Source organism: Medicago sativa, chromosome 3, assembly GCF_051527215.1.
Source record: "Medicago sativa cultivar Bolivia chromosome 3, Bolivia_mono, whole genome shotgun sequence".
Classification (NCBI taxonomy): Eukaryota; Viridiplantae; Streptophyta; class Magnoliopsida; order Fabales; family Fabaceae; genus Medicago; species Medicago sativa.
Window position 1 is genome coordinate 90,235,073 of NC_140751.1, and position 22,371 is coordinate 90,257,443.

The 22,371-nt window shown below is 31.7% G+C and overlaps 2 protein-coding genes across 3 annotated transcripts; both read right to left on the reverse strand.

The window, feature by feature from the left end:
* Positions 1 to 10,175: 10,175 nt before the first annotated feature.
* On the reverse strand, positions 10,176 to 12,303 carry LOC146941771 (Eukaryotic aspartyl protease family protein). Its single transcript, XM_085755608.1, has one exon. The coding sequence runs from the start codon at positions 11,659 to 11,661 to the stop codon at positions 10,306 to 10,308; it is 1,356 nt and encodes a 451-aa protein (XP_085611734.1). The 5' UTR covers positions 11,662 to 12,303; the 3' UTR covers positions 10,176 to 10,305.
* Positions 12,304 to 17,222: 4,919 nt separating this feature from the next.
* On the reverse strand, positions 17,223 to 19,765 carry LOC146941772 (uncharacterized). 2 transcript variants are annotated; one of them, XM_085755609.1, is made up of 3 exons: positions 19,494 to 19,765; positions 18,272 to 18,497; positions 17,223 to 17,624 (listed from the first exon to the last, which is right to left on the reverse strand). In XM_085755609.1, the coding sequence occupies exons 1-3, from the start codon at positions 19,700 to 19,702 to the stop codon at positions 17,373 to 17,375; spliced, it is 687 nt and encodes a 228-aa protein (XP_085611735.1). In that variant the 5' UTR covers positions 19,703 to 19,765; the 3' UTR covers positions 17,223 to 17,372. The 2 variants fall into 2 exon arrangements, with proteins under 2 accessions (XP_085611735.1, XP_085611736.1); XM_085755610.1 differs by having other exon boundaries at positions 18,272 to 18,494; positions 19,494 to 19,761.
* Between the last annotated feature and the right edge of the window lie 2,606 nt (positions 19,766 to 22,371).

Sequence of the window (22,371 nt, forward strand, 5' to 3'; positions counted from 1 at the left end):
CTTAATTGGTCCTTGCAGCAGAGCTTGACCCGAGTTCAAGTCCTTCACAACAAAACAAGAGGGAAAAAATTCAACAGAACAATTATTAGTTTTGCATAGTTTGGAAACAGAAAGTAAATTTGATTTCATATTTGGTACACATAACACTTGATTGAGATTAAGTGATTTGTGTTTTGTGTTCAAAGTTGTGTGACCTATGTGAGTAATTTCCAAACCTGTGCCATCACCAACTAAGACTTTGTCTGAGCCGGGGTAGGAATCAGCCAAAGTGAGATGCTCCAAATCTTGAGCAATGTGATGAGATGCTCCTGTGTCAATGATCCAGCTAGGATGGTGTGGTGCAGATTGGCGAGCAGCTGTGTTAGCTTGTGGTCTGCCTCCATTTCTCTGAGGGTAGCCCTTGATTTTGAAGCAATTTCTTGCAGTATGATTAGGTTTGTTGCAGTATTGACAGACCACCTTTGGTTCATTTCTTTCAGCAGCGGTATGAGAGGTACGATTTCCATTGTACCTAGGCTGATGTTGTTGGCCGCGGGATCTCGACGCTGCATTTGCAGTAACAACTAGAGAATCTGACATAGCAGGTTCCTCACGATGCAGGAGCATGTCAAAGTCCATGAGTTTCTCATGGAGTTCAGCAAATTCAATGGGACTTTCTCTGCTTCGAAGAGCAGCTGCAATCTCACGGTATTCGGTTGTGAGACCATTCAAGGTGTGAATAACCAGATCTGTGGAATCAAGGGGATTGTCAATGATAGACAATTCATCAGCAATGGCTTTAATACCTTGGAGATAGGCAGCCATTGATTGAGTTCCTTTCCCAAAAGTGGAGATACGTTGCTTTAAAGCCATGATGCGGATCCTTGATTTTCCTGCATGCATGGTTTTGAGAATGTCCCAAGCCTGTTTGGCATTGGTGACAGTGCCGAGATGGGTAACAACTGTTGCAGCAACAGATGAGATGATGGCATGAAGTATAAGTTGATCTTGCCTGATCCAGTGAGTGTAATCAGGATTTATGGTTGCTGCATTTTGCAGAGTTTTGGAAGGACATGGTTTAGTGCCATCAACATAACCAAACAGGTCATAACCTGTGAGAAGGGCTCGAAATTGAATGAGCCATGCTGGGTAATTTTCACCATCAAGTTTGATGTATATCTGAGAGCCAACATTTAGGAACACCAACTGATTTCCAGGTGGTGGTGGTGGTGGTGGGTTGATAACAGAAGCATCTGATGTTGGTATGGCCATTTTTTTGTTTTTGTTTTTTTGGGATCGAAAAAAAAATTGCTGTTAAGCTTAAAGAGCTCTGAAAACCATAAAGTAAATCAACTGATTGTATTAATTTGAATATGTGATACAAGGTACATTATATAGATACAAACAGACAATCACCATTTAGTGTGATTGAAAGGAAATTAATAATACTTCCTAATATGATACAATTGTGGTCAATGAATGAATGCCAAATATTCTGATATGAATATTGAGGTCAATGCAATGAATAGAAAATATTCTGATATGAGTGGACAGCTGTAGCATATTGATGCTTATGTGCTATTACATTGTTGTTCCTCCTTCTTCTGATGCTGGAAACAACCCTTTTAATATTTAATCAAATTATTATTTTCTTAGATGCCATTCATAAATTTCAGAGATCTCGAACAGGAAGAAGAGAAAGGAATAGAGAGAGAGACGATGGTGACAACGCCGGAGAGGGTAAGGCAGGCGGCGGAGAGGAGGACAGGAGCGATGGGGTTTTCTGAGAAAAGCTTGAGGATGGTGGTGGCTGGTGTCAATGGAGGATGCGGTGGTGGGGATGAAAGAAAGTGTGTTGGAGATGTGAGATTACCAAAATAGCCCTAATTTTAGGATGAAAGAAAGTGTGTGGGGTTTCGTATGACCCATCTTTAAAAACATAATAATTTGATTTATAAAATAAAAAAACAATTTTTAGAGGAATTTATAGATAAATAATGATGTGTGGGATCTCATTTTTTGTCTATCAACAAGTTGCAAAGAGGTAGCCGGTGAAAGATCTGGACCATTCAATTAAAAAATAATAGATCTATGGCTGAAACACTCACTTTCCTATGATGGGAAAAAAGTTTCCTTTCCCAAATTAAACGCCACCGCTTTAACTAACTATAAATAGAAAGTACTAACTAACAAGCGTAGTTGAAATAATTTGAATTATTCTCGACACAAACGTTCTATTTAAAACTGGACCAAGATTCAATTCGATCATAAATCTCGACCCTACTCGTGAATGATCCACAATCCAGCTACATAAACCATATTGTTTTCAACAATTTATATGATCTGTGATTAAAATACGACTCTCTTGATATATACTACCTCCGTTCCTTTTTAAGTGTCACTTTTTAACATTTTACACAAACCAAGACACTCAATAAATATTACTTTTTCTTATACAATAATCTATACTTTTACTACAATAGCCTTAGTCATTTAATATCTTATTTCATATATTTCTCTCTCCACAATAAATAACTAAGGGTAATGTTGGTAAAACAACATTTATTGTTGCATTGAACTTTGAAAGTGACAGTTAAATAAAAACAAAAAATTTCTCCAAAAGTGACACTTAAAAAGGAACGGAGGGAGTATATTTTTAAGAAACCATGACTCTTTCGTAAAAATAAGACATAAATTTGTGAGCCGCATCAAATTAATCACAACCAAATAACAATTTTAGACTCACCTTTACATTTCACCTATAAAACGATTCTCTCTTATGCGAAAGGTAAGTTTTCTATTGCGGTAAAAAAAAAAAAAAACTCTCCTAAAACTCTCATTGATTTGAGTGTATGAAGAGTCATTTTGCATTGCATGTACACTACCCCATCTTTTTGTGGTTCCAAGTTCCAACCAACTCAGACCATATATTACTTATTCAATCAATTTTATATCTCCATTGGTTAAATTCATTTTGTTACCTTGTCTAAGGGTATCAAAAATATATATGAGCTGCATTGCCATTCACAATCCATATCAAGGTGGTCTATACATATAATAACGTTATCCAATCCAAAATTTGTATCCAAATTATACAAGAGTGCAATGGTCAAAGTTTTGTTTGATTTCAAGATGGTTGGTTAAGATAAGCTTTTAAATCAAACCAATTATAGTGATGATATTGGTGGCCTCCTTTAAAGTCCATGGGATAAGATCACAAATCAATTCTTAATAGGGACACAAGCAACACGACAGGTCACAATTTCGGCTAAAGATGGTACCATACCATGAATGAAAAGAAATGTCCCAAATCAACTTTTTTATAAGAAGAATATTTGTGATGGAATATCCAAAGGCATTGGAACCATTGGGCGTGACCGACCGTTGGACCACCCACATTGTACAAATCGTAAACTTCTTGATGCACTTCTAGTTTTGACTTTTGTTTTTAAAGTTGTTGGCATTTTTTTTTTTGTTGATGCTAGATTTATTGTTAGACTTTTTAAATGTTAGTCTTTGAGCTCACATCACATGAAAATAAAAGTAAGTATATTAATTAGTTTGACAATGTCAACCAAGCTAGACAATCGTAAAAATAAAAAAAAACTTGACAATGTCAACCACTTAAGATATTTTCTGGCTCAAAATTATTTTCTCATACCCTTTTTTGGTTACAAATCTATTTCAATTTGTTACCCCTTAAAATTTAGGGTCTATTTGGTTTAAACCAATAGAGGCGACGACTCAGTTGGTCGAACCACTTTGTCACCTTTCTTTGGTTAAGCCTTCTTGCTTTATGGAGAGCCCTTAGAAGATGTAGTTCTGCAATTAGAGCCACCATATTCCCTCGACCAGTGGCGTAGTCGAAACCTAAGTTTAGCGTGTGTAAAGTTTTTAACGTTAATTAATAATTATTACTCCTTCCGCCCTTATCTAAACTTATCTGGTTTCAAATGTTGTATGGCCTTTCATCCCAATTGGTGGTTTTCTTAGGTGATTCAGCTACGAAACATAAAAGAAAATGAAAAAGAAGAGTTAGAAGTAGAAGTATAGACGAACAATTGAAATCAATTTTCCAGCAATCAATTTTCCTAAAAAACTAAAGCCAACTTCTTTATGATACTCATAAATTGAATATCTCTCTCTTAATCAAGAAAAGAATGTCTTAAAATGCTAGTAATATATAATATAAGTTATAACATTGTTATATATAAAATATGCGTGTATTATAATTAAGTTGATATGTAGAGTATTATTATTAAGCTACTCTCTCCGTTCCTTTTTAAGTGTTGTTTTAGAATTTTAACACAAAAATAGTGAAGTGTATTTTTGCACAAATCATACCCTTAAAATACTAGACAGTTAAATAAGAACGAAAAATTCACCATAAAAAGACACTTAAAAAGTAACTGAGGGAGTAGTAATTAAGCTGTTATGAATGAGATGAAAAATAAAATTTGTACCTTATCAATTAGAGTGGAGCAGGGAGCAGTTATACAAAGTGTATACTATAATAAAAGATGCTAGACAAATTTACACGATGTAGTACATGGAAATTAAAAAACATGAGGGTTAAACAGGGAGAGGTTAAGAGAAAATGAAATCAAGACAACAAGTACTTTAAGAAGTATCGTGATCTCAACGTAATCTTTCAACAATTCCTCTATGGGAAGTTTAAATCAACCAACGAAAGTAACGTCTTTATTATTTTCTCAAACAAATTTGTATAAAAATATTGGTATCTTTCAAGGAAATTTTCTTACCGGTAGTAAAGGTTGGTCGACTACTCCGTTACACCCCTGTTGACTAACCCTGAGGCAAAGTAAGAAGCGACATAGACATCGGTTTGGGTACGGGGCCTTACAAACATTTTGAAATTAACCCAACAAAGTTGTGTTGGTATACAACGGTAGTTAATTATTGTCGGAAATCCGGCGGTGGTTAACTGCGAGCAAAAACGTTGTTTCCAATGTATTTTTAGAAAGTTTTGTATGTTATAAAAGCAATTTTCTTAAACTTATTTAAAATAAAAATAACAAAAACGTTGTTTCCAATGTATTTTTAGAAAGTTTTGTATGTTATAAAAGCAATTTTCTTAAACTTATTTAAAATAAAAATAAAAATGCGTTTACCTTCGTTTAACTTTTCATTCTATTTTAAAATTTATTATCACATAGTATTGGTTTATCGTGCGGCCTATTGAATTTTGGATTATTCCAAAAACGTAAAGCACATTCAAAAGTCTTTCATAAACTTTTACTTTTTGGATTTAGAATTCAAAAATAGAGCGTATATGAAGGTTGGAGGGTGTGAAAAGAATTTTTTTTCCTTTTTGGTCATCAAAATATTGCCTTCAAAAGAAACATTGGCCAAGATCAAGAAAGGAACATAAAAAGTTGGGGAGAATTGCTTTTCACACATGTGTTTTTTCCTAAAAACACATGGAAATACGTTTTTGTCTCCGGCGGTAGTTAACTACCGTTGACTTCAGTTGCAGTTAACTACCGCTGACTCTAGCTGCAGTTAACTACAACTGGTTTTGCTGCACTTTAGTGCAGTTCCTGGCAGAGAATCAATTGTGATTTTACGTGTTTCGGTCGAAAATCAAAATAAATTGAGGCTTATTCAGAATACCACGAAACTTTACAGGTCCTCTATATGTATTTTTATAGAGGTGACTGCAAAAAACCAGCTCAAAATTCGATTTCTAGATCGATGTTTTGATGTTTTGTTTTCTTGAGTTTTTGACGCATTAAAAATTCATATTTAATCCGTCCGTTGTTGGAAAATTCTAATTTTTTGTGGGAAATGTTTTTTTATGTCCTTAACATGTGTGCAAAAAATAATGAAAAAAAAATCAACCTCTATGTAACTTTTTTGGATGCGCAGTTAGGAATATATCTGTGATTTTACGCGTTTCGGTAAAAAAATAAAATGAATTGAGGCTTAGTTGAAATACTACAAAAATTTGCAGATCCTCTATATGTATTTTTATAGAGCCGTCTGCAAAAAAACAGCTCAAAATTCGATTTCTAGGTTGATGTTTTGGTCTATTTAATTTTAGACGCATTAAAAATTTATATTTAATCCGTCCCTTGTCGAAAAAATTTAAATTTTTTGTGGGAGATATTGTTTTTTTTTGTTCTAAACATATGTGCAAAAAATCGTGAAAAAATTCAACATCTAGGTCACTATTCCGGACTCGCACTTGGAAATAAATTGCGATTTTGCACGGTTTGGTCGAAAAATCAAAATAAATCGAGCTTTAATCGAAATGCTACGAATCTTTACAGACACCACTATAAAAATACATATAGAGGATTTTCCAAGGTTCGCAACATTCCGAATAAGTCTCGATTTATTTTGATTTTTCGAGCAAAACGCGTAAAATCACAATTGATGCTCTGCCACGAACCGAACTTAAGTGCACCTGAACCAGCTGGAGTTAACTGTAGCTGGGATCCAATGGTAGTTAACTGCAGCCGGAAAGACTGAACAGGAGTTAACTACCGTTGGAGACAAAAATGTATTTTCATGTGTTTTTAGGAAGTATTGGTGGTCAGAAAAGTAATTTTTAATGTTGAGATTATTAAAAGTTCATAATACGGTTCAAATTACACCGAAAATGAAATCCATATTTAACGCAGAACATGTTTTTAATAGGATTATCTCTGATGAGAGAAGCTTATGCAAAAAAAGGTTCATAGGGTGCACCCTACCTTAAGAGCATGAATTTTATAATCTGAGCAGCGTAAACACCCTATAAAATTCTCCAAAACTTGTTAAATATTTCGGATTTTTTATAATCTGACTAGGGTGCACCAGAAAAAATAAGTTGGGGAAATAAGGTGCCTAAATGTTTTGGACTACATAAATAATTATGAAGCCCGATCTCTTTTTTTTTTTTTTTTTTTTTTAAATTTGTGAAACCCAACTGAATTAACCAAGTGATTGAGTTTAAGTAGTCAATGAATTTGTGTTTAAAAAAAAAAAAAAGTAGTCAATGAATTCTCCTATCAATTTTTTTTTTTGTTTAGGCTCAAAAAAAGAAATTGAGGCAAATTTAAAAATACATTTCTATGTAAAAATAAGACTCTGTTTGGTAAAATTAGCTGATAGCTGATAAGTTAGCTGATAGCTTTTAGCTGATAGCTTTTAACTGATAAGCTAGTTGAAGTGTTTGGTAAAATTAGCTGATAGCTTTTGCTTTGAATAATAAGGGTAAATATGGAAGAAAAAATGAGAAGCTAAAAGCTATAAGCTCAAAAGCTACTTGAAGTAGCTTCTGAAAAATAGCTTATAAGCTCCTGAAATAAACTATAAGCTCGTTGTACCAAATAGAGCTTTTGTGTTACCAAACAGAGCTTTTTTTTTGTCAAATGAGCTTATAAGCTAAAAGCTAAGAGCTAAAAGCTCTTTTTTTGGGTTTACCAAACAGAGCCTAAATATATCGAGGCAAATCATTAATCCTTTCAAAATTATTATTTTATCATATGATAGAGAAATAAAATAAATTTATATTTTTCCATTGAATCCTTATAACTATTTATAATTTTTGGAAAATCATTAATCATTCCTTATTTCATATTTTATAAGTTAATTTTTTTTGGTAGAGATTATCAGTAAATTTATTAGTGTGTAAAAGACATAAAGTGTGTAAAAGACATAATGTTTTTTTTTTTTGGTGGTTGGGGTTTGAACCCCGGACCTTGCATATATTATGCATTGTCCCTACCAACTGAGCTAAGCTCACGAGGACAAAAAATGTCTCTGTGATTCTACTTAATTTAAGATTATTACCTTTCTTACTCTATGCATTTCTCGCGCGCTTTGTATATTTTACAAAAATGCCTATGAGGTTTTCGGATTTTAAAATCCGAAATGATTTTTCACTGGTTCAGATTTTATAATCTGAAATATGCTTATGTATAATCAGAAATCAAAATCTCTCCAATTTCAGCAGTTTTGAATTTTGCTTTTAAAAACAACCAAAAAACAAAGTAAAAAAAAAGCTAAAAACCTATAAAATAAAATCATAAAAATACCACCAAAAAATTCTAAAAATCAAATAAAACTAATGCAATTTTTTTTTTTTGAATTTTCCTGAGAATATGAAAATAAAAAAAATTAAAAATGGGTCTATGCGATGGAATTTTGAATTTCGATAGGTGGAGTCCCGTAAGAAGTCCCTTATAAGGGAGTCTTGATCCTTGATTTTTTTTTCTGATTTTCTTTGAAAGTTTTGGAGCAATTGAATCAAGTAGCCCGATTATCCTTTTTTGACTGGAAACAACTAACAATGACCTAAAACAGGAGGATGATAGTTATGAAGATTAATATGGTTCTTAAATTGGTTATCCATACAAACAAGTTCATAATTGGTGCTGATACAGTTCGGATTATATAATCTGAAGTTCGAACTGTTTTTCCCTTGAAATAAGGTGTTTTGTGTTCAGATTCTATAATCCGAAAAAATCAAGTACCGCACCCTATTTTTTGAGGTTTTCGGATTATATAATCCGAATTGGTGAAAAACTCATTTTTTTTTTCACCCTATAACAAAGGAAAAACTCAGTTCAAATTTTAAAATCCAAAAATCACAGAGGCATTTTTGGAAGAAAAAAAAACACTGGACATGCGAGAATGAAATAGGATGAGAAAAGTAATAGTCTTAATTTAATGGGGAAATGTAGATTGGTCTTGATGGACAAGTTTAACATGGTTCATGTTAAAAGTTGGGGTTGCCTCAACAAAAATTAATGGGGAAATGTAGATTGGTCTTGATGGACAAGTTTAATATGGTCCATGGTAAAAGTTGGGGTTGCCTCAACAAAAATAAATGTTAAAATTCGGGTTGAAATAGGTCAAACAAACTAACAGGTATGTGCGGTCTAGTTTATGTGAGGTATTATATACCATAAAAAAGTCACGCTACAATTTTTTTAATCTATCATGTTGACCTACGCAAATAAATATGAATATTTTTATTTATTTATTTACTGTACTTATTATAAAATTAGATTTTGTATTTTGTATTTGATTATAAATATTTTAACCTTTTCAGCAATGTCAGCATATTAGCCTATATTTTCAGTAATTTCAGCATATTAACCTACGTTACGACAAATAATAAACTACATTTAGGTCAAACAGATGATTGAACTCAAATGACGAATCGTTTGAGAGAATCTTAGTTTGAGTATTGGGTGGAACAATTCTTGAATATATATATATATATATATATATATATATATATATATATATATATATATATATATATATATATCCCGATTAAACTCTGGATATAATATTGTTTGTATTTACAATATTATACAAGATATATTTTGTAGGGAAAATTCATATTCTAAACTTTTATTGTCGCTCTTCGTATAGGTCTAAATTGTAATTCAAATTTCAAAGAATATCTTAATTAAGATATCCCTAAAGTAAGAAACAAATTCTAAACATAACATAAATTATATCAGAATAATATCTTATTTTAAATCTAAAATATTTTAAATATATTTAGACATTTGTTTTTACAAGTAAATATATTTAGACATTATTTTTAACAACATCCGTACTTTAATTTTATAAAAAGTGGTACTATATATTACTTTAGTACTATATATTACTTTTTCTTTTGCTAAAAAAAAAAATTACTTTAGTACGTCAAATTGACGATCATTGGTAATTATTATGGAGTTGTAATTAGATTCTTGGATTGGAAGGTACCCTTGGGCCATCGAAGATAATGCTGTGATAGGAGGGTTTCTTTTTTGTTAGGCAGTTTGCATTAGAAACAAACAAAACAATACTTTATAGGCTGCTTTTTTATTTGTTAGGCATTTTGCATTAGAAACAATACTTTATAGGCTGCTTTTTTATATGTGAAGTGATTATGTCAATTTTACCTAAGATGAAGCAAGAGCTTTCATACTTGAGCTTGGTCATTGATATAATAATTTTTTTTTTCTGTTTAAAAAGATTTTTAAACTAGAAAATAAAAAATATTTGTATATATTTTTTTTCTTTCTAATTTTAATTTTTTATTTTCAATTTTAAGGTGGGTGTGGTCGTTGGGCAAAAACAAACATTGTATCTTTCACAAGGTAAAATTTACATTCATACTATATCACCAACTAAACTGTCAACTAATGTATACAATGCAACATGATCGATCAAGATTACTTGGATTTGTGGAAAGAAAACTTTCATATTATTAAGGAACTAAGAGATTCATAACAATATTAGTACAAAGGTAACTTAGAAAGAGAGAAACAAAGATATTTTGATGAGTCCATGTTCATATGACACAAATACTCATCACAACTTATTACATTGAGTAGGAACAAAAGTAATAGTTTCCTTCTGAAGATCATGATTAACCAACATATTTTGTTGTTGAATATTACCAAAGATAGACATTCCATTAGAAGCTCCCATAGCTAAACAAGCAACACCTAAACTTGAATCAGCAATCATATAATTTTCACCAGGCAATTCCAAATCACCACCTTTGAAATGAAAAATTAATTTTGGAATTTCAACTTCTGTTTTCCCTGATGGCAAACTAAAACAAACATCTAATCCAGTTGAACCCGATTTATCGACCGGTAATTTCGTTTGAGATGTAAACTCTTTCTTCAATGAATCAAAAGCATTCTCTTCAATGTAAGTAATTGTTGTGCCAGAATCAATAATTACACCACCACTTCCATCATCACTAACCTCAAAAGTTGATTGCTCAATTGACAATTTTGTGTCACCAACAGATATACCTTCAAGTGAAATATAATAAAAAGATGGTTGCAATGGATTTGTAATAAGTGGAGTTGTTACCTGTTTTGTGGCATTAACATTTGGAAGAGAACCTAACAAAAGAACACTTTCTTTTGTGTCATCCATTGAGGTTAAACAATAAGAGAATTTTTGTTCTTTTAATTGAGAAACCAAAGACAAAGGACCACGTCCTAATCCAACCAACCCTGAAGCTTGTTCAAACCCTTGTCCTTCATTGTCTTCACCACAACCAAAACCAATGTTTTTAACAGAAACTTGGTTTTTTTTATCATCACCAAAAGTGAATGTTTCACTACCTAAAATACCTTGTGTCATAGAATAATCACCATATGAATAAACATAATTGCAACCATTGTTGCTGCAAGTTGGGGAAGGTAAAGCATTGCATAGGTTGCTACTACATGAGAGTTTAGAAAAGGTTGAGGAATTTTTTGGATTAAAAATTGGTGTTGGTTGTTTGTAACATTGTGAACAAGGTTCACATTGAGTCCATATGAGATCACTTCCTGTATCCAAAACTGCAGGGTAAGAAATTGGTGGTGTTCCAATGGATAATTCCATTAGATACTCACCGTTTCCGGCGTGAACCGGTGCTTCCACTTGAGATGAATCCTCAGTTGTGGATGATGCTAACACCATTGCATTTAGTCTTTGGAGTCGGCTATGTCCCCGGTTGATGCCATGTTGAACGCGCTCGAGTTTAGTCAAGTTCTTGCCGGAATCAACATGGCGAAGAGTGATTCGGAACCCGCCTTGAGAAATTTGGTGATGGTTGAGAAACCCTCTTGATGTTGAGGATGTTGGATGAACAAAGAGAATTGTTACCAGTAGTGTCACCAACATGACACATTTTGAACAATTTTGTGTAGCCATGAACATTAAGTTATACAAAAAGGACTTATATAAATAATGTAGTTATGAATTATGTTGAGTGAAGGTGAAGGGTGATTGTAATTGTGGGAATATATATATAACTTTTTTTGGCTAGAGAAATGGTATTTAGGTGTTAACTGAAGAATCAATTTAATCACATGAGAAATGGGGATCTTAATTGTAACGTTTTTTCCATTATAATGTGGTGGAGAAGATAAAGGGTAATCTAATTAGAGAGACGTAATAGGTATAGTGGTGAATGGGAAGTTAAGATATGAGTGATTGAGTGTAGTGTCGCAACAAATACCGGGTCTTGCGTTATGGTAGGTAAAGATTTTATTATTTCCTAAACGTAGTGGCAATATTTATGCTAAGGCAACATTGTTGTGACAATAAAGCTAGGACTTTCCAACACGTACAATGAAGAGAAGTTTTCTTGGATTAAACGAGGGCAGGCTATGATTTGTCTTGGTGTTAAAACGTGGGAGAATGTGGTTGGCTTGGATTTATGATTTATCAATTTGTATTTTGTAGTTTTCTCTCTGTGGTTGAGTGAATGGAATATTTCATAATAGGCATCATTTTGGATGACTAATTAATAAGGAGTATCATGAATTGGTGAACATAAAATGAATACAAATCATTAAACCTATAGAAAAGTAGTGTAGTGTATGAAATAAGTTTGTAGTATTAATTTTAATCTTTTTATGGTATACCCACACCTTTTTGTTAACCTATTAGTGCCTTTATTTTATTTATTTTTTTACTAGGTTTCTTTCGCAATTGGATTTCTATCTAAAAGTTGCGGAAGTGATTGGATTAGATAGGTTGGGTGGACAAACTGATCTACTAATTTGATCTAAAGAGTGGAAACTGAACTTTGTTTCAATTCCACGCATCCATAGAGAGATGGAAACACAAAGGTAGGTTGATTATCCTTTTTTAGTTTGGTGAGAAGGTCTTACAGACAAAGATATTATCCTAATATAATTGCAAATTAATTATATTTTATATTTTATAGTCAGATTCCTCTAAAAAAAAAAATAGTCCGATTGAATGTGAATACGTGATGTTTACATTTTGTTTTGGGTATAGTGTGATGTTTACATTTATCTTTACACAATACTTGATGTAGCTTAAGTCACATTCAACATTTAGAATGTTAATCATAATGGTCAAATGTGACAAAAATTGGGTGTAGTTTCTACCCAGTACCCCACCTATTTGTTTCTCTTTACTTATGTTATTTTTTAGCACAATGAAAGTGGTACTTAACAATTGGTTGGTACACAATATTAATGTGTGCCCAATGTGATAATGTATTTGTATTTATAAACATGGAAAATGCTGACCTTCTTAAGGAAACAAATGTACTAATAATTTTTTAGAATTTGTGTAAACAAATCTTTAAAAATTTCAAAAATGTTTTAAAAAAAAATGTTAAACAGTGTCTTCTTCGATGCATTGGTTAAACAACCAAAACAAGCAACTTTTGTAATTATTACTTAATCAAAAGTCAAAACTTACATTTTCAAGACAAATTTTCTACTCCCTCCGTCTCACAATAATTGTCTTTTTACCCATTTTTTTCTCAAAATAATTGTCACTTTAGAATACCAATGCAACATTTTTTTTCCATTATTATAGCCATATTTATTGAATTTCATCCAACTTACTCCCTCCGTTCCTTTATAAGTGTCACTTTTGCATATAATTTTTGTTTCTAATTAACTGTCGTTTTCAAAGTTCAAAGCATCATTAAATGTGGCTTTACCTATATTACCCCTATATATTTATTGCAGAGAGAGAAATGTATGAAATGAAGTATTAAATGATTAAGGTTATTATAGGAAAAATTTCTTCAAAAAAAAAAAAGGTTATTATAGGAAAAAGATAAATTGTTGTATCAAAAGTAGTAAAAGTATTTGTTGTCTTGGTTTGTGTAAAAAGTCAAAATGTGACAATTAAAAAGGAACGGAGGGAGTAACTACTCCACTAACTACAATTAATAAGGGTATTTTAGTAAATGATACTGCCTTCGTCCCTATATATAACCACCCTTTTGTTAGAGGCAAAGGGTGCTTATATATAGGGACGGAGGGAGTACTAATTTTACCATCAAAATCAACACAATTAATCATTTTCTTAATAATCGTGCATAAACCTTAAACGATTATTATTTAGAGACGGAGGGAGTATCTATAGTTTCCTTAACCATTGCCCTGAGAGCATTGGTTAGCAAGACCCTTAAAAAAATATCTTTTAAATTCCTTAGCAAGTGTCTTTAAAACAGTACTTACTTTGTCTCACATTATGTGTCTTTTTTTAGTTTTACACGATTATTAAGGAAATAATTAATAGTGTTGATTTCTATGACAAAATATGTTTCATTTACTAAAACAATAAAGAAGGGCATGTTGGTGAAAAAAATAATAAATGTTATATTGGTAATATATTTAGTTTTACACGATTATTAAGGAAATAATTAATAGTGTTGATTTCTATGACAAAATATGTTTCATTTACTAAAACAATAAAGAAGGGCATGTTGGTGAAAAAAATAATAAATGTTATATTGGTAATATAAAAGAGATAAATAATTTGAAACAATCCCCTAAAAAAAATTGAGACACAAAAATAACAAAGACGACACTTAATTTAAGATGGAGGTAAGGACATTTGTTACCATAACTCTTATAACATTAGTATCCCTGCATATTTTAACACAATCAAATGTAAATCATTACAAACTAAAAAATATATGTTTAAACAAAATTATCTCTGTTGCACATATTCTCAAAATTTCCTTTGAGTTTGGTTTTACTTCATTTATTTTACTGTCTATTTATAAAAGATAAATAAAGGTGAAACTCGTTTCATTTAGGGTGCGTTTGTTTCAGCTTTAAAAAAAATAGATTTTGTGTCAAAAGAATCTAGAGATTTTTTTTTAGAGATTTTAAAAAAAATCTAAAGTTATTTGTGTTTGCCTACTATCCATAAAAATCCATTTTGTTAAAAAAATGAGTTCTAACATGCACATGTGTTATCTCCTTGTTGTTGAAAAAAATAGATTTTGAGAAAAGCTAATCCTAATAGCTTTTCATTTTAGGATCAAAATAGATTTTTTTGATAAAATGATTTTTCTAAAAATCCAAAACAAACACTTAAAAATGAAAAAAGTGATTTTTTTAAAGAAAAAAATAGATTTTTTTTGGAAAAAATCCAAAACAAACGCACCCTTAGTCAATCTTACTAGTAAATCTCATTAAACTACTCACTCCGTCCCACTTTAAGAGAATCATTTGCTCATTTCACACATATTAAAGGAAATATATAAATGAATGAGAGAGAAAAATGATTTTAAGTGCTCTTTTCAAGTATTGGTGCATTTTTTATTGTCATAAATGCAAAGTGAAGGATGTTGAATTGAGAATGATAAAAGTAGTATAATTGGAAAAAAAAAGTAATTAATATTGCATTGAAAAGTAAATTGAGTCAGTTATTTTGGGACAATATTTTATTGCAATTGGCTCAGTTATTTCGGGACGGAGGGAGTATCATTTATGTTTATCTATTTTATAAACAAGGAAAACCCAACGGATTTGAAAGGGGTTAAGAATTCAAAGTGGTCATCTAAAGCCATTTGAGTCATGGAATATCCTAATCTTTATTTGTTGCAAGAAATTTAGGGTGAGAGATGCTTAATTCAAGAGAAATAAAAGCTTCGGATTCAGAAGAACACTTACAAAAAGAGTTACATTGACTTCATCTCAAAGAGACTATGAAAAATGAAAGATAAAAGAATGTTGTAAAAACTTCAGACTCAAATGTTCACTTACGAAAAGAATTACATTAACTACACCCTAGAGAGACTAACTGGGACGCTAACATGTTTACATGCACAAACTCTATCAAGGCTCCACAAAATCAACCCTTAGAGATTGTAGAAAGTTACATTCTACACAAATGAATTGAGATTTAAGTTTGTTTAAATTATTAGGCCAAATACCTCCATGGGTCCTTTAAGTTTCACGTATGTTTCAGATAGGTCCTTTAAGTTTCTAAGGTGTCAGATAGGTCCTTTAAGTTTCTAAGGTTTCAGATAGGTCCTTAACGGAGGTTGATAGAAGGACCTATCTGAAACAAACTCGAAACTTAAAGGACCTATCTGAAACCTTAGAAACTTAAAGGACCTATCTGACAGAAACTTAAAGGACCTATCTGAAACAAACGCGAAACTTAAAGGACCCAGGGAGATATTTGGCCAAATTATTACTTCAATACTTTTTCATCAAAAATCAAAATTCTAAACAACTTGTACGTCAGATTCAATTGTTCTCGTTATTACGAATTTTATGCCATTCCAGTTAGAAGGTAAATTTGGAACGACACAGCCCAATGACTATGTATAGGTTTAGGAAGATCGCATACATTATTCCAAAAACAATAGTAAAGTTGAAAAGGTGGCGGGTCTATGTATGAGGCATGTTGGACCTGTTCCCTTTGAGTAAAGCTATCCCTTACTCAATTCTAGCATGATGTAGATATGATTTTTGGTAGTGTGTGCGCATCTGTGATCATTGTCACGTTCCTCAATCACCAAACAATTATCAGTTACCTGAAAGTCTGCAATATAACACAACAATGATCCACAAGACCTCAACTTTTTGCTTTGAAACTTCAAGGCAACAATGCCACACCATCTTTACTTGTGGCTCCACCAAGGGCAAGTGGTAAATAGGTCACATGGGTCAGGACTCGGGGCAAATAAATAAGCTTCTCTACTCATGGGAAGTGGGAATTATGAGTGTAAATTAGACTTGAAAAATTGTCTTTAACTTGTAAGAACGAGTCAATGAGACACAATATAAAAAAGGGAAATGTTAACTTGTGCCCTCAAGGCACAAGTTAAGAAATCAAAGATAGAAACTTTTTGTTGGAAATTGTGCATTTAATGTTCTAGAAATTTAAAATCTCCTCTTTTCAAGATATAATTTATTATTTAATTCCCTTTTTAGAACCTTAACTTGTGCCCTAAGGGCACAAGTTAACACTACCCTATAAAAAAATATATGAAATGTGTTTAGTATTCTAGTGCTACACCTTACTTTTACGAATCATAGTACTACTGACGATTACAATGCTTCTCGTTTCTCCTAGTCTATAAGTGTCATGCTTGATGCTTCTAAACCATCGTAATGCATTTACTTAGCTGTGATCAACAACAAATCTTATGATCAACCATAAAAGATCTTTGCAAAGATGTGTTAATTAGACAAGAGTTTGGGAAACACTCCTACCGTAGTCTAGTTAGCATATTGCATACTATACTACTTCAAGTTTGAAAGTTTTAATTCTAGGAAGTAGATACTGGACAAGGTGGGCCAAGCAATTTTCTACTGGTCCATCAGTGCAACTCAAACAGATATTGATTGGAAATCTCTACAAAACTATTTTTTATAAGTGTATATTTAATCATTGACTACTGTCTCCAGAATGAAAATTCCAAAATCATTGAAAGAGGAAACCATTTTGTTATGCAAAGAAAATAAACATCAAAACAGTACTAACTAATAAACATTTAAAATTTTCTTTGATCTTATAAGCTGTATCTCGACAGTAGGAATATCAAATATTCATTCAAGGTCAGGGTTTCTAACAAGGGTACAGTTGTACAGATAAGTTTGGGGGTATAAAATCACGTTTCAAAATACTAATTACAAACCGTACGAGTTAGCCCTAGATTTGTTCTTACCCGTAGAATTGTTCCGATTAGCATGTTCTTCGTCTTCCAACTTCTTTCTCCGAGCCGCCTCTTCTTTCTGTCTCCGAATCATCTCTAATTCCCTTTGTCGTTCCTCCTCCTTCCTCTGCAGTTCCAGAGCTTCTCTTCTCTGAGACTCTTCCACTCTCCTTCTATTCTCTTCAAGCATCTTATCCAGCTCTTCTCTCTCTTTACGAGCTTGTTCCTGCAGAATTTCAACAAACACATCACAATTCTAGAAGCCATACATTAAAAGTAGTATTCACTTTTTTAGATACAAATAACAAATCGTACATTGGTTAGGTTTTAATGGTGGAGATTCATTCAACACAGTCACCTGATTATCATAGTGCTAATGGATAAAGATAAGATATGGAAATTTAAGCTAATATTTCAGTACAAATCTTGAATCAAATTTGGAAATCGCATTGAACAATCGAAAACCTTTTTATGACTTGATTACTATTTGTCACCAACAGAGCAAAAATCCTGGTTTCTGCAGGGTGGCGCATTGTGTACCAGATAAAGATGTTTAAAGATATGGAAATTTGAATTAATGTTTCGATACAAATCTTGAATCAAATTTGGGAATCCTATGGAATATCCAAAAACCTTTTTATGATCTAATTACTACTTGTACGAACGGGGCAGAGATTCTGGGTTCTGCAAGGTGGTGTATCTCAGACTAAGACTTCATTCATACAAAATTACCGATTGCCGGAAATTTAACACAATTTCAATTTTGACACGTGAAACCTTTTTCAAATGTAATTACAGAATGGATAAACAATAACTTCCCCTTCAATCGCCATCTCATAGAAAAAGGGTAACATATTGAATCAGAAAACTTACTTCTTTCCTTCTAGCTTCAGTAAGAGCATCTTGCTTTTCTTTTTCAAGTTGAACTTCAACATCATCAAACAGTTTCTTGACGCCTTCTGCTACACGCCTTTCAATTTCCACCTTGACTTCCTCCGAATTAAGCTTTTCCTCAACATTTTTTCGGATAGCTTCTTCTATTCTTCTTGCAGTCTCTTCCTCCAATAGTTTTAATTCTTCGTCTTGTTGACGCTTGCTACTACCAAATACAAAATGATAAAGAACATAAATAAATGAACATTGAACATGAACGAAAAAGAAAAATGCAGAAGCAAGTAATGTAATTTCTATACCCAGACGACATCATAAATTGTAGAAAGATATGAATTCTCAAGATCTCTTCCAAGAGAAGAAAATAAGAAAAAAATTGCTGATTAAATATTTCAAAGTGAATTCTATTCAATTGAACTGATTCAACACAAAGAAGCACCCTTTATATATATATGAATATGAAAGGGGCTGATAACAGAAAGTAACTGATAAAACTAACCACAAAAAAAGTAACTAGCCAATTAAACTAACCAATGAGAAGACAAAGGAAAGTCAAAGTTTAATTCAGTGAAGGCCTAGGAGACCCTGTTTGGATAAACATCTTAATTTGCAACTTACAACATAAGCGGTGCTTATCTTGATAAACACAAATGTATAAGTTATTTCTATAACAAATAATAAAATAAAGTTAAATTGTTTTCGTGTATGAAATTTGTTTTTATAACTTATAAGCTACTTTGGAGAGCTTGTAAAAATAAATTGAAAACAGCATGTCATTTGCTGTTTTTCATAAGTTCTCCTATGCCACTAAATAACCTCAAACAAGTGTCTTATTGGTAAGACATAAAATTGAGCTTATGATTTATAACTTATAACTAATAAACTCGTATGAATGAAAAAAATCTGTTTGGTAACTGCCATTTTTACACGAGTTTATAGCTTACTTTCATAAGCTTATTGCGGTTTTTGATAAGCTAATTCAAGTAGCTGCTAATAACTTAAACTTATCATTTTTTATTTTCATTTTACCCCTGTAATCTTAATTGAAAAATATAAATATCAATTAAATGCGTATTTTTTATGTCATTTCATATTCATAAACTACTTCAAACGCTCGTTTTACCACCAAATATTATAAATTTAATCAGCTAGCTTATCCATTATCAGTTCGTTAAAGAGAAGATAAGAAAGGATGGTTATGTACCTTTTGTTGTTAAGAGTAGGTGGATGATCTTTTTTGTTGTGTTTGAGAGTGGGAGTGCGTGATCTGGGTGGAGGAGAGAGCGAGGAAGAGCTTCTACTTCTATGTCTACGGCGGCGGTGGTGTCGAGAACGGCGGTGGGAAGGAGAGGGAGATCGTGAACGAGAGTGTCTTCTTCTATATGAAGGTGAACGTGATAAACTACGACCCATTCCTAAATCCTCTACCCCAACTCTCAAACTCACACTTCACTTGTTTTGTTTCATTCTGGTTTTAGACTGACAAAACTTAATTTTGAGTAATTAATTAATCCTGAAAAATTTATTTTGATTCAAAATAAATTTACGATAAAGTGAATTGAATATAAAATTCAATTGGAAAATGTTAACGAGTGTCCCGAAGCACTCTTTAAGAGCTTAAAATAGTAATTTTTTATGAAAATTTGTGTATTTTAATGCATTGAAAATTGAACTGTTTGACTTTTATAAAGAATAACTTCCTAATTTAGAATACTTAAAGAGTGTCTCGAGAGCACTCGTTAACAAGACCCAATTCAATTTTAAAATTAAAAGTTATGCTCGAAAACCCTCCAATCTTCAAAACAAATTTTAAAAAACAAAAAAAACTAACAGACTAGTTATTACTCGCATTTGTCATGAGATAGTGTCATGAGATAGTGTTACAATTTGATAAAAAGATCTAGACAAGATTTTTTTTTTAAAGAAAATCTACAAAGAATTGTTGTAGAAGATGATTAATACTCCCCCGGTCCTTTTCACAAGAGACAAATGGGTCAACTAAAGTTGATGTATTTGGTCTACATTTTGAACCAAATACATCAACTTTAGTTGACCCATTTGTCTCTTGTAAAAAGGACCGGAGGGAGTAATCGATAAATGGACCATGTTAACTTGTATACATGTGTCAAAGTAATCCACAAATAATAATTATCATAAAAAAATAATTTTAAACTATTTCAAAAATAAATGAACAGTTTTCAATTTGAATTTTCTATCTTTAGCATATAGACAATTGTCCTTAGATAAATGTTAGCGTCTTCCTTATTTAAGTAGCTATCTTATTTCAAAAACTAAAAATTCATAACTTCTTGAAAAAAAATTAAATGGTTAACAAAGTTCAAATGGATGATTTAGTTAATGACTTCAATAATAAATTATTTAGTTAAAAAAGTCCAAAGTCATATTTTTTTTTAAAGAAAAGTCTCAAGACATACTTTCTCTGTTTCAGAATACATGTCGCTTCTGGAAAATAATTTTGTTTCCATTTTTTTTATCATTTTCAAGTTTCAATACAACATTAATTATTGGTTTGTCAATAATACTCTTACCTATTTATTGTCGAGAGATAAATAATAGAATGAAATAATAAATGAGTAAGGGTATTTTAGAAAAAACACAAATAATTTTATCAAAATAACAAATTTTATTTGATCTCTTGGTATGTGTAATTTCCTTAAATGCGACAAGTATTGTGAAACGAATGAATTATTATATGAGTCTTCTCTTTTATATATACAATATTATACGCATTCATAGTTAATGTAAAACAAATCACTCGCATTTAAATTCAACATATTGATAACCAAAAAAAATCATCATTCTGATTTGTATCATTAATATTCTAATAACACTCAGTGTCATTTTTCTTATTTCATTTATAGATGAGTGACTCCACTCCAGGGGTGGCCGTCAGGGCCACCATTGTTTTTGGGGCAACAAAAATAGAGAAAATTATCAAGACATCCCCTAAGGTTTGGTTAAAAGACACACACCTCCCCTCTAGTTTTAAAAATATAGTAAGCTCCCCTCAATTCAACTCTATTAACCATCCGTTACTTTACTAACATTAGCTAGCCTCAGTGCTATGAATTACCCCTCCCTATATGATTGAATGCATCCGCACCACTAATTCAACCCACCAATATTAATCCAAATCTTTAGACATGACAACATGGAATGATGTGATGACACTATATTCCTCTTCTACTTGTTTTCATTTATACTAATTAGTCATAAAACTAGAAAACTAATTAGCTTTTGTGTGTTTAAATTGGCGTGTATGCTTCTACCGCTTGGTGAAAGCGTGAAGCATTGTTTCATACCTATGAAAATTTAGAGCATAGCTGCCATGATGGAAAGGGTTCTTGGTTCATTACTTAGGTAGATATTGAAGGGAGTTAGGTAATTCAGAAGTTTAGTGGGTGAAGGGTATCTTCAAGTCTATTTGCATTTTAACATAAAGATAACACTATTTAGAGAGAAGGGAGGAATCAATCTATTTAATGAAAACTTTAAAAGGTCAATGACTATTTTAAAATTAGAGAGGATGTTTATGTCATTTAAAGAAAACTTAAGGAAGGTGAATGTAATTTTTCCTCAAAAATATTATGTTTGCTTCGTAGCTAATGATATATACACTCTCCGGTCACTAATATAAGTAAAAATTTGATTTTTAGATTCATTCATTAAATGACGTATGTAGTCTTTATTTAGACTATATACGTCATTTAATGAATGAATCTAATAATCAAACTGTTGCTTATATTACTGACCTGAGGGTGTACATTTTTCTTTTAATTTATTAATGAATTTTTGTACTCCCTCCGTCCCGAATTAATTGAGCTCTTGGCTCATTTCACACTTATTAAGAAAAATGTATAAATAAAGGGGAAAGTGGAATATATTGAATTGAGAATGATGAAAGTAGTATTAATGAGAGTTACAAAGGGGAAAAAGTGGAATATATTGAATTGGAAATGATGAAAGTAGTATTGAAAATTGAAATGACTCAGTTATTTTGGGACACTTTTTTTTAGTAAATGACTCAGTAATCCGGGACGTTGGGAGTAAAAAATTACTAT